General features: G+C 42.2%; 1 protein-coding gene across 4 annotated transcripts in view; it reads left to right on the top strand.

Annotated features, from left to right (window-relative positions):
• The window catches only part of PPP2R2C (protein phosphatase 2 regulatory subunit Bgamma), a 200,622-nt gene extending 185,278 nt beyond the window's left edge, over positions 1 to 15,344 (top strand). For 2 of the 4 annotated variants that reach the window (XM_031048435.1, XM_031048436.1), the window contains exons 8-9: positions 1,795 to 1,886; positions 12,522 to 13,016. In XM_031048435.1, the coding sequence (XP_030904295.1) occupies positions 1,795 to 1,886; positions 12,522 to 12,813 (384 nt within the window). In that variant the 3' untranslated portion in view covers positions 12,814 to 13,016. Of the gene's footprint in view, positions 1 to 1,794; positions 1,887 to 12,521 lie in introns of all 4 variants that reach the window. The other 2 variants (XM_013128901.2, XM_005148501.1) reach the window with 2 other exon arrangements.
• The last annotated feature ends 808 nt before the right edge of the window (positions 15,345 to 16,152 follow it).

Here is a 16,152-nt window from a genome sequence, read left to right on the forward strand (position 1 = left end):
CACTCTGAAGGTCTAAATGTGTTCAAATATAGCAGTCTTAGGGTCCACATGAGGAGGAAGCTGGTTGTCCAAGGCAGGAGTGCAAGTCTGCAGATAGTCAACAAAAGGACCTGAGACCTTGAAGAGATCAGTAAGAAATCTGAAGGAGGAACTGCAAAATGCTTTTTGACAGAGTGCTAGAAAGGCACAGCTCCAAGCTGTGGATTTGGACGCACTTTGCAAAGGGTGTATACGTGACAGTGGTCATGACAGATGGCTGCTGGAAATGGTAACAAGAAGAAGACCTAGAAATGACAATCAGTGCGGCAAATGCAACTATTTCCTTCTGGCTTACCCAACCTCTCTGTTACTTCGAAAGGTTAGGAGCTCACAAAGGTGATAAAGGAAATTATACTGCTAACATAGAAAGGCTTGAAGATAAAATGAAAGGATTTAATAACAGAGGGTGCAAGAAACTGCATCACTGCTTTAAGTGTTCTGACCTATTACTCACCATGAGGGTAAATGCATTTAATTGTGAGATGTATTATCCGCATCTGCCATTTGCCTATTATTGCTGTATAAAACATCTGTTGATATACAAGTCAATGCTCACTCATCTATTAATGGAAATTGATCCATAACTAAAATTTATAATCACTAATAACCTTACATTACAAATATTCCTAAGATACAGTGCAATTTGGCTATTGAAAATGGGTTAAAGAAAATGTAAGTGAAAGGTCATTGTCCCTCATATGGTCTGATAGAAGCTACCAGAAGAAATGTTTATGCCCTCAAGCCAGAGAAGGATACTGAGCATCCATGAGTAGGAGCAGTCTCCCTGGACTTGCAAGAACCAATACCTCTATGTCAGAGCTAAATTATGCCCCTGGGCTATGAGATTGGTATGTGTGCTCTGAGAGGCCATCCACAGGTCTTTGTTTTACAATTCCTACAACAGCTAGAAGAAAGCATCAGCAGTGAAAGTGCATTAGTAAATTCATCTAGGCAGGGATTTTCTAGCTCATTATTTCCTTGTGGAATGAAACCAATCATCCAGAAGGAAAATCTAATCAAATTCAGCAAAGGATTGAAGCAGTTTGTATGAGACCCATTTCTTTATAGTGACTTTTGTTCAGCAGAGATGTGTGGCCCAGAGGAGAGATCTGCTGCATAGTCCCACTTTTCAAATATATATAAATGAGAATTTACAATGTTGTTTTTAAGTCTCAGCCAAGTGGGAGATATCCTTGGGCTAAATTAGTGTTCTACTTTGCAGCCTGTGCAACTACAACCATACTTTATTTGACTTCTGAAATACCTTACCCAAATCTATGTAATACTATATGTACAGGTTCTTTTAAGGGAGCCAAGTTCTTTCTGCCTCAAATGAGACTCCGCTTATCTTGGAATACGACATTTCTGTTACTATTTAAATTAGATTTCTTGCACATTAATTAGCACATCCAGGGTATCAGCTGGTGAAATGTCTTTGGGAATTAGGCTAACACTGAGAAAATCACCCAAGCAGGAAGCAAATATGTTGAGGAGGGGTGGTCTGCAGCCTGCTGAGGGAGGTATGCTTCATGCCTTCCTGCAACAATAATTCTGTAGCATCAGGTTAATTGGACTGTGGAAAAGTACAGATACCTTCTTTAGGGTTTAAACACAGCATGTTCTGCAAGGCTACCAATCTGTGCAGCATATTTGGAAAGTGAACATGGGAAATAAAGCAGAGTGTGGGGGGCTGGTTGTGGAGCTTTATATTTAGTTTTATTCCAAGAATAACAGCAGCTATTTTCTTTGAAACAGGTCCATGATTACCTTAGGAGCAAGTTGTGTTCCCTCTATGAAAATGACTGCATCTTTGACAAGTTTGAATGTGCATGGAATGGATCAGACAGGTAATCCATCTTTAAGTCCATCACTGTCTTCATTTACCAAAAGAGTGTCCATGTAGTGGGGAGCGATAAGAAAGTGAAGTGTTACACGTGTTTATTTTCCACATCATAGAATCATAAAATCAATCATAGAATCAGAATCATAGAATAGTTAGGGTTGGAAAGGACCTTAAGATCATCTAGTTCCAACCCCCCTGCCATGGGCAGGAACACCTCACACTAAACCACTAAACAGTTTGCATCTTCACAGGTTCAGGTTGAAAAAAGGTGTTTGGATATTGGCGGGGTTGTACCTCTGACCTCCTTACACATGGTGTATACCTTGTTAATCTTGTTTCATGCCTTAGGGGGAAAAAACCCTTCTGATTCTGTCTCTTTTCACCAAAATCATAAGTGGCCTGCAAAAGTTAAAATAATGCTGTCAGCTTGCACAGCCCCACCAACACACTAAGGAAGTTTCTGTGATCCTCTGTTTACACATGGGCTGCTTCAGAAATTCAGCTCATTTACTGGAAATGGGGAGTGAGGAAAGGCAGCCTCAAGCACCCACTGGTTTTCTGCAAACTGCTGCCAAATGACAGGTTTTTTCTGGTACCTACCTTCACCAGAGCAGTCCCTTTCCCTGTGTGTGGAAGGAGAGCTCCTTGTTTTTTTCTTGGACATAAAACCTTGTTGAGTATTTTAATGAGAAATATTGGCACAGCAAGTCAAAGAGTGCGAGCTAGGATGCAGTGTGATAATGCCATAATGTTAGCAAATTATGGCAGTACTTTGGGGAGTAGGAATATTGTACAGGAAAAAATGAGTAGCTGAAAAGAATGGGATAATAAAAATGGATGAAATCCAAGAGTATAAAACAGGGTGAGGATTTTAGTTAAAAGAAGACACAAACCTTCATGTTATCAGTTGGAAACAACTCACAGAGACGTTCATATGCTAGATGACTGTGGAAGGGATTAGCAGTCTACAAAATGCATGTGCAAGAGAGCACAGGTGCCAGTTTTGAATGGCACACAGTGACTCCTGGCTCAGCAATGCTACAAGCCAAGAGGCAAAGGTTTGGCACATGCTGAAGGCCTGGAACTGTGCCTTCAGCTCACTTAGCCTCTCATTTGGAAAAGGGAAAACCAGTTCATCTCATTGTTATTTGTAGCAGGCCTGCCCCCCTGAACTGGGCAAGGATTATGAAACAGAGTGTGGGGCAGCTGTGAAAAAGGCAGATATGATCCTTGAATGGGCAAGGCTGGGATATCCAGCAGAGAAAAAGAACTGCATGATGTTAGGGTCTTATTCAAAGACCTATGGACTGCAGTTACCCATTTGTTGTCCCTCATCTCCAAGGTGGAAGAACTAATGGACAGCTGCTCTAAAGAGAGGAGAGGGCAGGAGTTTGTTTTTAATCAGCTTAGCAATAGAGAAGCCAAGATTATACTTCCTTCTAATAGGAAAGGCAAAATAGGATATAATCAAGGAGGTATACATAGGAAGGAAGAGGGTCTAGCTAAGGTAAATGTAAATGACACAACAGCAAATAGCTACAGAACAGGTAATGATAACCTTTAGATTAGAGGTGGTTTGTACCTATCCAGAGAGTGACCGTGTGGAGCAGTCTTCTGGTCCTGACTAGTGGAGCTGTAAGCAGCACAACTGTTTTGATGATAGTGCTCAGGAAATTTGTGAAAGCAATTATATGAGACATTGCTTAAAATGCAAGTGTCTGAACTTGGAAGTTCAGAACAAGGTCCCTTCCAGTCCTGTGTTCTACAAATGCAGACAAGGTGTAATGCTGTACCCTGTGTAAGGGGCATCTTCCCTTTGGGCTACTTTCCTTTGCTCAGTTCCTGCACCTGCCCAGTGGAGAGATTATGTGTTTATAGAATCATAGACTGGTTTGGGTTGGAAGGCACCTTAAAGCTCATCCAGTTCCAACCCCCTGCCACTGGCAAGGACACCTTCCACCAGACCAGGCTGCTCAAAGCCCTGTCCAACCTGGTGTTGGAACACTGCCAGGGATGGGACAGCCACAGCTTCTCTGGGCACGCTGTGCCAGCATCTCTCCACCCCTCACAGTAAAGAACTTCCTAATATCTAATCTAAATCTACTCTCTTTCATCTTAAAGCCACCCCTCTTGTCCTATCACTACCTGCCCTTGTCAAAAGTCCTTCTCCCTCTCTCTTATTTACTAATAAATGAGCTTTTACCATGTGTCATTTATCATGCAAGTAAAACTATATTCTTCCATGATCTCTGTTGTCTGCATGCCAGAGAAGTGTGTTTTCTGGCAAGGATTAACTCAGCATTGAGTATCCCCTGTAATACAAACTGCTGGTCATTTTAAATTACTTTGGTAGACCACACTGGGCAAAATACTTCCCAGATTGCTACGACTGCAACTTGAGCACCAGCTGTTGTTGTGGAAATGGCTTTGATATGGTCAGGAAGTGGGAATGACCCACAGAAGTTTTATGTTTAACTTTTCTCTGAACCCCCCAGACCCATGCATGGATGGGTGTTTTAGCAGAGTGTTATCTCAGCAGACTGGATACTGCTTGAATTTGATCTTACTAGAAATACCAAAATTAAAGCATTTATTGGAAATATGGACAGTGCTGTTCCCTGCCTAAATCTGGCACAGAACAGCACAATCAAATCATTTAGATACTGTGAAACTTTGAAGGCCCAAAGCCCCCAATGTTCAGGGATTTTCACATCCTTTCAAACTACTTCGCTTATCCTTGATGGGAATTCCCAGTGCATTCCAGAGGATGGTCACTTGTTCCCAGACTCAGCCTCCTGTAGTCAAATGAAGTGCTCCCGTCCTCATTAGTGCTGTAAGACCTGTCTTGGGTTAGTTGCCTGATAATAATAGAAGTATTATTCAATATGAGGATTTAAAGTGAGTGTAATATTTTTGTTCCTACTTGACAGACCAGAAAGATCAATGCAGTGAGTAATTATTAAGTGGGAACATTAGATTGTGAGGGCTTCATTTATTGTACTGCCAAGACACTGACGCGTTACTAGTCGTGCACAATTACCAAATCCGTCATTGAACACAATGCACTGCTCTTGATTGTAAGAAACTGTTGAGTAGAGTAGCTGGCAACATTTGACAAAAGAGAAGGGTTCTCTTTAATTTAGTTGTTTCTTTCTAAGAGTCAAATATATCAGCACTGATGTTGATCTTTTGAGGAACATCTGAGCTTCTTGCTTCTGTGTATGACAAGTATTATATTGTTTTGCTACACACTACAAGGATGGTATTTTTTGGTGGGTGTTAAATTATATTTAGCTACCAATAACTCTTAAAGAATAGTTAATTTGGACAGCAAGGTCACTCAATTTGGTCATCTTTGTATGCATATTTTCTTAAGAGGACTACTGTTAAGGGTAAGCAATACTTAATAAAAAAAGTACTCTTAAGAGATGCTGCAGTATGTAATAGTGTACTGCACATATATGTATATGTATATCTACATAACTAATAACTACAGTTCTTAACATGTTAATTTTATCTTTGGAGACTTTAAAGCTACAATGACAATCTGAAGTGACAGGATTGCTGTTAAAAATTCAAGCAAGTTTATTATTTAGGTGACAATCCTTTATTATTTTTTGTCATTACTAAGGAGTTAATCTGGGCTATGATAGAACCTGATGGTGAGGCTGTTTACAAAAAAAATCAATGTACGTGAGCTCTGATTAGAACGTGATTGATGCTCAGTTACTCCAATGAACAGGAACTAATACAATCAGACAGAGCCGATCTCATTTGCTGAAGGGCACATTAATCACTATGTACTTTGGCAACAGCAGTGGTCAGGGGGGAAGTCAGGCAGGGGTCTTACACTAATTCAACCAGATGAGCACATATTATCTCTAGCTGAGTATATTACACTAAAATCATGCCATCTTTATTGTATATACATCATTACATGACTATATAGAATACATGAGCTCTATTTATACAGCAATGTAATTTAGTTCTTTCATTCACTTCCATAGTCATATCTTTTACTAGTGACCTGCAAGTCGCTGTTTTCTTCCCACTGTCAACCAAATGAATTTTGTTGTTTCAGTCTTACCACAAAATTTAGCACCTTTGCAGCTGTTTGTGTGTTAAAGAGCCAGTAAAAGATAAAAATAACAGCAATTCTACATGGTAAACACCTTCATTACTTTTTTTAAGATTTCATATCAATGAGTGTATGGGAACCCTTCCAGGGAGACTTCTGAATACTATCATGATAAGTGATAGGCTGTAAGCAGATGAGTGAAGTCACATACAACTGTTCAGTCAGTCCTTCCCTACTGAACTGTCATTCATTCCATGGAATATCCGTCAGCCTTCACTCTAATCAAGCGGAATTGGCAGATCCCAGTGGATGAGATGTTAACAGTCTATTCCTGTCTGGCAGCATGCTCCAGAGCTAGAGGACATCATTTGTTCTTGAAGCTCAGCATGTCAAATATTAGCTTGGAAGGACTTGGGGATCCCCTCTTCTTATTCCCAATTTTATACCAGCCAGCTGTACAGCAGTGCCACAACCCTGAATCAAGTGTCTCAAACTCTTCCATCAGGATGCTCCCCAGGAGGTTTAAAGTTTGTTCTTTGTGCCTCTCTTTCTGCCTCTCTTGCCTCAGGCAGTGTTCTGATGCCATATCTGCAGTGAGGAGCAGGTTAGATGGAGTGCCTTTGTATTTCTATCATCCTTAAACCTGGTGTGTACCAGTCCTTAAGCCTTGCCCAGCATTAGTCCTGTCACACCATCCCATGGCTTCCTTGCTCTTGTGAGCAACAGTGAAGGAGGTGAGCCATGACGTGAACTGAATTCCTCCAGACAATAGAAATCCAAAGGTGGATAAAATGTCTGTGCATCCAGGAAGCCTAACCTGGGCCAGAGTTAGCCCAAAAAATTATTTTAAAAAGGTCTTTAAAACAAAACACACCAAAACCTGCACAAACCAATGTGAAAAGAGTATAGCTCTGTTTTCAAGCAAGCCTTAGTTCCAGATACTCCCAGAGCTTCAGGGCAAACCCTGACATCCTGGAAGGCAGCTGACTGGAACAGTTTTGATAAAAACTGTTGTGTGCAGCATAGATGACATCTAAGAGCTTGGCTTGCAATAAAGAAATCTAAGCAAAGTATGGGATAACAGATATGAGAAAGATACGCCAGTTCTCATGATTGACATGTTTGCTGAAATCTCAGTGCCCCAAAATGTTATGGAAGATCTCATTGCAGTTTAGTACAAATGATGTAATCCCATTCATGTGCCCTTAATGTTGGTGAAGTAGGGAATTTGCCAAAAGGTGATCAAGGCCTGTGCTGTGATTGCCCAGCTGTAAAGCAGATTGCACACATGGGTGCATGCAAATCCTTTTCTTACAGCCGTTGGCAAGAATAACAGCTCTGCAAAATAGACAACCAGCAGTGCTTCTCCTTTCCTGCACCCCATGGTAAGCTGGTATATGGCCAGCCTGGCCCTGTGGATCTCCCAGCATCCCAACATCTCTGGTGCCACAACCTGCACTATCAAATCCCTGCCAGTGATTTGTGTGAGATGAGAAATGAAACCCTCCCACCAGCTAATTTCTCCAGCCTTCAGCTAGATGAAGACTGAAGCAGGATGGAAGGATGAAAGAAGGATGGAAGCCACAAACCCTTGAGAGCTGAGCAAGCTACACAATGCATGAGAGCAATCAAGGCGGGAGGTAGTGGGAGATTACAGAGAGAGGGTGAGCCGTGGGACCTTCAAAAGTAAAATGAAGAGATTGGGAAGGAGGGGAGAAGCAGAAATGATGAAGTGAAGCAAAAGAGAACAGAGCAGGGAACAGGATGAAGCTAAGGAGGATACTTCAGTAGCAGGAGAGGGTGAAACAGATAGGGTATTTTTAAAAAAGTGTAGAGCAGAATAGAGAGAAATGGAGGAAGGGGAAGGGAGAAGGAAGGAAAGGGGAAGGGAAACCTACCTGGAAAGTGCGGTAAAGGCCAGAGTCAGAGTTGGAGGGGATGCAAGAGCAAAAAAGAACAGAATGGTGGCTAGAGAGGGAGCAAGAAGATAAGTCAGTTGATAAAAGGAGAATTGGGATTGGTCTGCACTGGGGTTTTCTGCTTCCCCTTTTACTTGCTGTAACAATACATTTTTCACAAAAAAAGTAAGGACTTTGGGCCACAACAACCCCGCATGAGGACTGAGGTTTGGTGGCAGTGAGATGGCTCAGATTGCATCATTAATAAGTAAGAGTACTCAGTGTCAGTGCAGGCTGGCAAGTTAATGGTGTTTTCTGTTGTCACACAGAGCACTCATACCCAGAGCATTGCCAGAAGCCCCCAGAGCTTGCTTGGAAGTTCTCTAAAAGGTGAGCACAGAGCACTCACTGTGCTTTGCAGAGCAGCACCATGCTGAGAGGAAAACATGTTCCTCTGGTGGGGCAGTGCAGGAGGATTAACAGGGACCTGTGTGAATGCATCTGGGGCTCTGCAGATGTGGGGTGTTGCTGCTGCTTCCAGAGCACCAGCTAGGCTGCCAATTTGTGAAGTGTAGCAGCGGCAGCCATATCACTGCCATTTGGTGGTTTTTCCTGCTTTTCTTTTGCTTTTCTTCCCTCTTTGAAAGTTATTATACTTTAATCAGTGCCGCCTGTAGCTGTGGTGGTTCGAGCTGGGCACATTCTATCAATCAGCAGCTTAGCTCCAGCCTGAGCTATCAGTGTGCTGCTCCTCAGCATGCACTGGAGTGTGTTCTGCATCCTAAGCACCCCTGCATGGCTGAGATCATGGTGCCTCTGACCACAGGTAGCACAACTTTTAACATGCTTTACAAACAGAAGTAAAGGTGATTAGGCAGAGCTTTTATGGGCTGCTTCCTTACACACGTATGAATTAATGTGAGACATTTGGGGTGAGAGGCTTTGTTTGATTTCTTGAACCAGCCTCACTTGCAAGGGTTTTGTACAAGCACTTGTCATAACACTGCTGTGCAGAGTAGGGTCTGGGAATACAGAACAGACTCTTCCTGTACTCAGCTACAGTTTTTATTCTAATATATGTATGTACATAAACTTCTCCTTATTGCATACATTCCATTATTGCACATTATATTTTCCTGAACAGGAATAAATTACAGGCTTACACCTAGTTCTCGCTCTCTTTTATTGTTATTTTAAGCAGCAGGTAAGGTTATAATCCATCTGTGCTTGTGACCTTGAACAAGAATGGGCACTTTCTCATTTACATAATGCTATTTTTTACTGAGCCATTAAACTGCAGAAAAACAGGGCCAGCATGGAAAGTAGTCATCTACATATGTTTAAAAAAAATAACTGCAGTAAATCCGACCGGAGAAAGCAGACTTCTGAAAAGACGCGTGTGTTCAAGAAATTAAAAAGCAAATGGACTGTAAAGGCAGTTTTACTGCAAGCAAAACCTCCTAAAATAAGATCCTTGACATATACTGCTCTATGCATTTGGTGCAGTGGTACTCTGCCTGCATCAACACTGCTTCCCTGGCAGTTCCTGCCTTCATCAGTGGGATGTTCCCCACTCCCCTGGAACCACAGCTCTGCAGCCCATGGCCTACGGTGTTCCAGTGTTATGATGAATCTGATTCCAAGTTTTGCCTGAGGGGAGAAAGCCCACAGTGCTGAGCTGGGCTGTTTGAATCACAAACTGTGTGTGCTAGCGCTGAGATATGAAATAGCCGCGACTTTTTCACATTGTGAATAACCATTACAGCAGGAGCTGTAAATGACAAGACATGGTGATTTGGAGGGAGTGAAGCATTAGATTTACTGCTGTTGATTCAGTTTCTGAAATGGGCACTAATCTTGACCCATAGGCTTTCTGCAGCTTCTGGGATATGTTTTATCAAGCTGTCACACTGACTCTTGTTTTTTTTGCTTGTGGGGATGTTAAGTTGTGCCTTACTAAGCAGGATTGTGACAGACCTTTGAGGATGGGGTGCAGGTAAGGGAAACCTCACTGCAGACACCCCAAGGGCTAGCTGCAGCTACACATGGCCAAAGTCTCTGTACTCATCCCCAAACTGAGCAGCCACTGGTGTGCTGCCTGGAGAGCTCAGTAAAGCAGCCTCCTGACAGGGTGAAGGCTGGAGGTGATCTGTTGCTGAGGGCAGTGTGTGCTGTGTCTCTGTGCTACACCCTTCTGATCTGAAGCAGTCTTCTTTAGTGCTTCAGGAGCTATAACAAGCTCAGTGTGGAATCAGCTGTCATCACACTCCAGTATGCCATCAGCAAATGTGGAAGCAGGATGGAGCTGGCAGTCCTGTTAGTGATTCACAGGGTACAAATCCAGCTCACCCGCTCTAGTTACCCCGCAGTGGCTCTGAAGTGAGCAGAGCTGCTGTCAGTCAGTAGCTGTAGGGTAAGAGCAGTTAGCTGCACAGCTCCCATTTCTGCCATTTTCAGTGCATTATTCATTTGTATTACAGTAGCTTCTAATGGCCCCAAATGAGATCAAGGCAACACTGGCTGGAGGCTGTGCACATAGTGTAAGACAGCTCCTAAATCCAGGAGCATCTAATCTAATCAGCTAGTGAGCTTCTGTATGGTGCAGGGTATAGTTTATGCCTTTGAATTCTCCCATGATTGCATATGCTGTGCTTTCCTGGCCAGTGTGCTGCTCAACACAGCTTCTCCCCAAGTGGGAAACAACAGCAGAGTGCTAAAGCAACTGTCATTGGAGATGGATTTTAGTTTGTTAAATGTGAAGCAGGTGAACTATGCTCTGTTGGGCTGTACTAGAAAGGCAAATAGCTCCTGATTGCCTGAGTCTTGGAACTGTGCAGCTTTTCCTGTGGAGACCTGACTGTTTGGGGTGGATGCCCACTTCCAGAATGGAAATTTTGAAGAGACTCCCTATCTGCAGCTAAGACAGGAGAGTTGAGCATGGCCCTGTCTTTGCATATGGAAAAAGTTCACAGGGGATGAGCTTTCGAGAACGGGGGTCTGAAACCCATGATTATGCTAATCCAATAACCTGGGGGCCATGGATGAAATCCTGAATTCATTAAAGTTAGTGACAAAATATCCTCCCCTAGGGACAGGGGGAATGAAGCAACTGGCAATCCATTATTTCAAACTACAAGCTGATTAATGGGGTAATTTGTATACAGATCGAGGGATGTTTTCTATCCCTTTCTCCCAGACCCAGAAATATATCCTGACTTGAAGCTTCATTCAAACTTTATAGAAGAGATGACAGAATCCTGTTTATCAGTGTATTTATTTCTAAGCATCATTGTAAATACAAATTTTAATGGTGTTGAGACCTGCAAGGTGTATGGTCTCAGAAAGGAAATTGGTTTATTCTGGAAAGAATTTACTTGTGCAATCTCTGTCACTTTTCAGAACATTTTGAAACACTTCAAATTATTCATTACAATACATAATTCAATAGTAAATCTTATTAGTGTATCAAAATGTTAGAAATGCATGGAAATTTTTTAGAAGCTTTTTCTGTGATCATGGTAAATCTCAGATGTCAGAAAAGGCAAAGCTCTGGGGAAAGAGAATAGTCTGAAATAAGTGATCCTTAATCATAGAATAATAGAAGAGTTAGGGTTGGAAAGGACCTTAAGATCATCCAGTTCCAATACCCCTGCCATGGGCAGGGACACCTCACATTAAACCATATCACCCAAGGCTTCATCCAACCTGGCTTTGAACACTGCCAGGGATGGAGCATTCACAACTTCCCTGGGCAACCCATTCCAGTACCTCACCACCCTAACAGGAAAGAATTTCTTCCTTATATCCAATCTAAACCTCTGCTGTTTAAGTTTCAACCCGTTACCCCTTGTCCTATCACTACAGTCCCTAATGAATTGTCCCTCACCAGCATCCCTGTAGGCCCCCTTCAGATACTAGAAAAGCTGCTATGAGTTCTCCACGCAGCCTTCTCTTCTCCAGGCTGAACAGCCTCAACTTTCTCAGCCTGTCTTCATATGGGAGGTGCTCCAGTCCCCTGATCATCCTCGTGGCCTCCTCTGGACTTGTTCCAACAGTTCCATGTCCTTTTTATGTTGAGGACACCACAACTGCACACAATACTCCAAGTGAGGTCTCACAAGAGCAGAGTAGAGGGGCAGGATCACCTCCTTCGACCTGCTGGTCACGCTTCTTTTGATGCAGCCCAGAATACAGTTGCTTTCTGGGCTGTGAGCGCACACTGAAGCCGGCCCATGTCCATTTTCTCATCGACCAACACTCCCAAGTCCTTTGCAGGGCTGCTCTGAATCTCTTCTCTGTCCAACCTGTAGCTGTGTGTAACAACTTGTAAAAAGCTGAAGGGTTATTAAAAATAACTTTTTAGGACATATTACTTCTCTTGTCTTATGAAGTTACTCTCATGATACTGTGATCCTGACATTCCTGCATGCTTCGGCTTAACTGTACTTTTCATTGCATACTCTAGAAGGGAAAGGGAAGACAGTAGTAGAAAACTGTACACTCTGGGGAGTAGTGGGGAATCTCCTGGTTTATGTTCTTTTCACAGCTGAAGCCAGAAGCTGTCTCATTCTGAGGTCAAAGCTCAGCTGTCTTGAGCCCATCAAAGTTGACTTCCCACAATGCTGTTTAACTCTTTGTTCTTGTTCTTTCTCTCTCCCTACAGTGTGATAATGACTGGTGCATATAACAACTTCTTCCGAATGTTTGACCGGAACACCAAGCGGGATGTGACCTTGGAGGCATCCCGAGAGAGCAGCAAACCACGAGCTATTCTCAAGCCCAGGAGGGTCTGCGTTGGAGGCAAACGGAGGAAAGACGACATCAGTGTTGACAGTTTGGACTTTACTAAGAAGATCTTGCACACAGCATGGCACCCAACCGAGAACATCATTGCTATAGCAGCGACAAACAATCTGTACATATTTCAGGATAAAGTGAACTCAGAAATGCACTAGATTTATCAATATCCATCTATATTTACAAACCAGCCTCTTGAGAGTTGTAGAAGGATGTGATCTTCACAAAAATTGTGGCTTCTGTGGTGGGATTTGTAGGTTGCATCCTTTCATCCCTCAGCCTGTATCTTTATTGGTGGCAAGCCAACTACTTCAAATTTTCCATCACTGCAACTGTATAAGTAAAAGGCACGACTGCAAATCCAGTACTGTGGTCTGTATTGGTTCCTTTAAACAAACAGGGGTATTTATCCACTTTCAGAGTGTTCCCGAGGAGAGCTGAGGCTCCTCAGCTCCCGTTAGTCTTTTCAAGGTTCTCAGTGGCTCCCAGGGCCATGCTCTTCCTGTGCCCTGCCTGCTTTTGCAGTCCACAGCATTTACCACATTGTTAGAGCTTTTTGCTTCAATCTCTTGATTATTTTTTCAGTAACATTTTCCTCTTTTAACTAAGCCAGGCCTGTTTGAGTGAATGAATAGCACATCCTTTTAGACCATGTGGCACATTGGGAGTGGCCTCATGACACTTACACCTGGAAGCAGAATCCCTGCCAGTTAAAAGCTGCCCTGTCTCACCTATCCCATTCCCTTCTTTACAACACCCTCTTGTTTATTTATGTATTCACATTGCTTTGTGCTTCAACTTCCCAAGTGTCAGACTGGTATAGTTACTCAGCCGGCTTACTTTAAGATGTTTCTTCTCCATAGATCTCTTTGCCCTATTCAAAACAATAACAAGTACCTTCATCACGTGGAGGACTATGTAAAAACTTGGCATTGCCACTTCTGACTGGTCAGACACAGCCTGGCAGTTGACATACAAACCTATCCTGCCATCTGGGGGTTGGAGTTCTGGAAACCTTGGCTAGAAGTGCTGTCCTTGAAGGCAACAGTCAGCTTCAGTGGGAAGAAAGTTACGTCACTGCTAGACACTTCAGAAAGTCCCTCGTTTGTTGATTGCAGCGTGGTTATTTTAGTCGTGGCCTTGGGGAATACAGGCAATGTAACTGTAAAAGGAATGGTGCTGAGGGATGTGGCACTTGTCAGTGAATTTTAACACTTTTAAATGAGTCCACTGCTGGGAGACAAAATTATTCCTGGAGAAATATGAAACATAAGAAGCTCCAAACCCAACCAAACCTTCCACGTACACACTGTTAGATCTGTCTCTGGTTTAAAATGAATAGTGATGCATAAATGGGAAAGTACACACAAACAGTGTGGCACATACAGGAATTGTATGGGAACAGTGCAGCGGGCAGGGAGTCCTCTTAATCTAGGAAAAGAAAGTTCTGCTGCATCCCTAATAGCTCTGGCAGAAAAATTAATATCCCAAAGGATTTCTCCTCAAACCACGAATAAAAGAGCACAACTCACGTGACCTGTTAATCTGCCCATATTAAAACTCCTCAGAAAAAATAAATCTCTAAGCCATTATGCACTGATTTCTTGGTAAGTGAAGAATGTAGCAATGAAGGGATCTGCAGGCTTTTATAATTTGGTTTGGGCAGAAAGGGTGAAAATCTGCTTACAAGAACTAATAAAACAAAACTTTTATATGACAACACAACACATTAACTCTGTACTTTTTAAGTTTTCTAGATCAGTGCTGTGTACTTTGTGTGTAGAAGCACAAACACATGTGCATCACTTCCCAAACACACCAAACATACAGTATGAAATGTGTAGGTTCTTTTGAAAGGGAATTGGGAGCGTTTATAAGACAGTATATGCTGTAGCAGGCATAGACAGTACATGTACATATTTATTCGATGAAATTTAACAAAATTGCCTTTTCCCCTCACTTGTAAACAGGTTTAAGAATGTGGTAAATTGTATAGAAAACTTGTTAATGCCAAAATACTGCTTCAAGGGTGTCACTATTTCTTTGACTTTTGGCCTCCTCCATTAACCTTTGCAGCTCAAAAACAAGTAAAAATAATGCTGTCAGATCATACTGGCATTTACAGCTAGAAGTACTGTAAAACATATATTTAGCTTTTAACATTCTCAAGTTCTATAGATAACTTATTATAAAGCAGATCTTAATAAATACCACAGTTTTTTGTTTTTAATTTGAAGTACCTTACTCTGTTACAGCTTTGGGTACCAAAAAGAACGTTAAAATTAAAGAAAGAAATATATCTTTGGAGCTTTATAGAACTAATGAAATGCCCAACCAAAATACCATGAAGTGATTATAGAGGAAATAAATAGAAACCTTTCAAAGACCAGTATTCCGTTCCTGTCTTTGACATCTCTACTGCAGATCGGTTTCCTGGTTTCTTGAATGTATGGAAAGTTAACATCGTCCTTGTGAGCGTTTCCAACTTTTCTTTTTCTTTTTAATTTGAGCTTTCAGTGGTGTAGAATAAGTGATGGTAAAGTTGGTAAAGCTGATTGATTGTTTTGAAAGCTGTTGTTCATGGCTGCATTCTTTGTGTTGCACAAATTAGCTAACTGTTGTTGAATAAAAATATAAATATGTTAATACCAGCTTTTTCAATAAAACTACAACCAAAAAGGCATAAATAGATGACTTCCAGACACAGCTTATTTTTAAGCTAGACATGAAAGAGTTGTTTAGCTCCTTTTAACAGAGGAGGAAGAGTCACAGGGATTGGGACTCACAGGACAAGCTGCTGCTATGTGAACCTAAGGTGGTGTGGCAAGTAGAGAGGTGAACACAGTGCCCAGAAGAGGGTTAACCTGGGGGTTTAGCATTATGATGAGTGTGTGCAGACAGTTACAGCAGAACTGGAGATAGGCTTTTGATTTACCCCTTGGACCAGCTTTTTCCTCTGCTCATAGCCCAACATAGACTTAAGGAGGTTGGAGTCTCCAGTTTCCTACAGATGGAATGAGGGACATGTGCAACATAAAGGGACACACACAAATACAGGGTAAAAAATGGCACTGGTGTCACCACTGGCCAGGCTGGACACCTTCCAGCACAACAGGCCATGAGGGCACGTCTGGGATGTGTCCAGGCCCGGCCTCCTAAATCAGGCAGACATTGGCCTAGGTGACATACCAGAGGGCTACCAGCAGAGCAGTGTCCCTGTTCCACTCTCCCCCCACTTCCTTTCTACCTCTACAACAGGGGAAAATAAATACATACATAAATAGGTTTTTAATAAGAAGGGGAAAAGTTGCACACACACACACACTTAAAGCTAGGAAAGCATTCACTTCCCAGTGATGCCTGACCCTCCCCATCCATCGTGATGCTTGCCCCAGATTTTGGACTCTTACTTTGAATCTCAGCTAGGGCTGAGATTATTTATATTTATTTACATTTACCTTTACATTTCTATTTATCTTTATATTTATAAAGCATCT

This window comes from Melopsittacus undulatus, chromosome 7 (assembly GCF_012275295.1).
Source record: "Melopsittacus undulatus isolate bMelUnd1 chromosome 7, bMelUnd1.mat.Z, whole genome shotgun sequence".
NCBI classification, from domain to species: domain Eukaryota; kingdom Metazoa; phylum Chordata; class Aves; order Psittaciformes; family Psittaculidae; genus Melopsittacus; species Melopsittacus undulatus.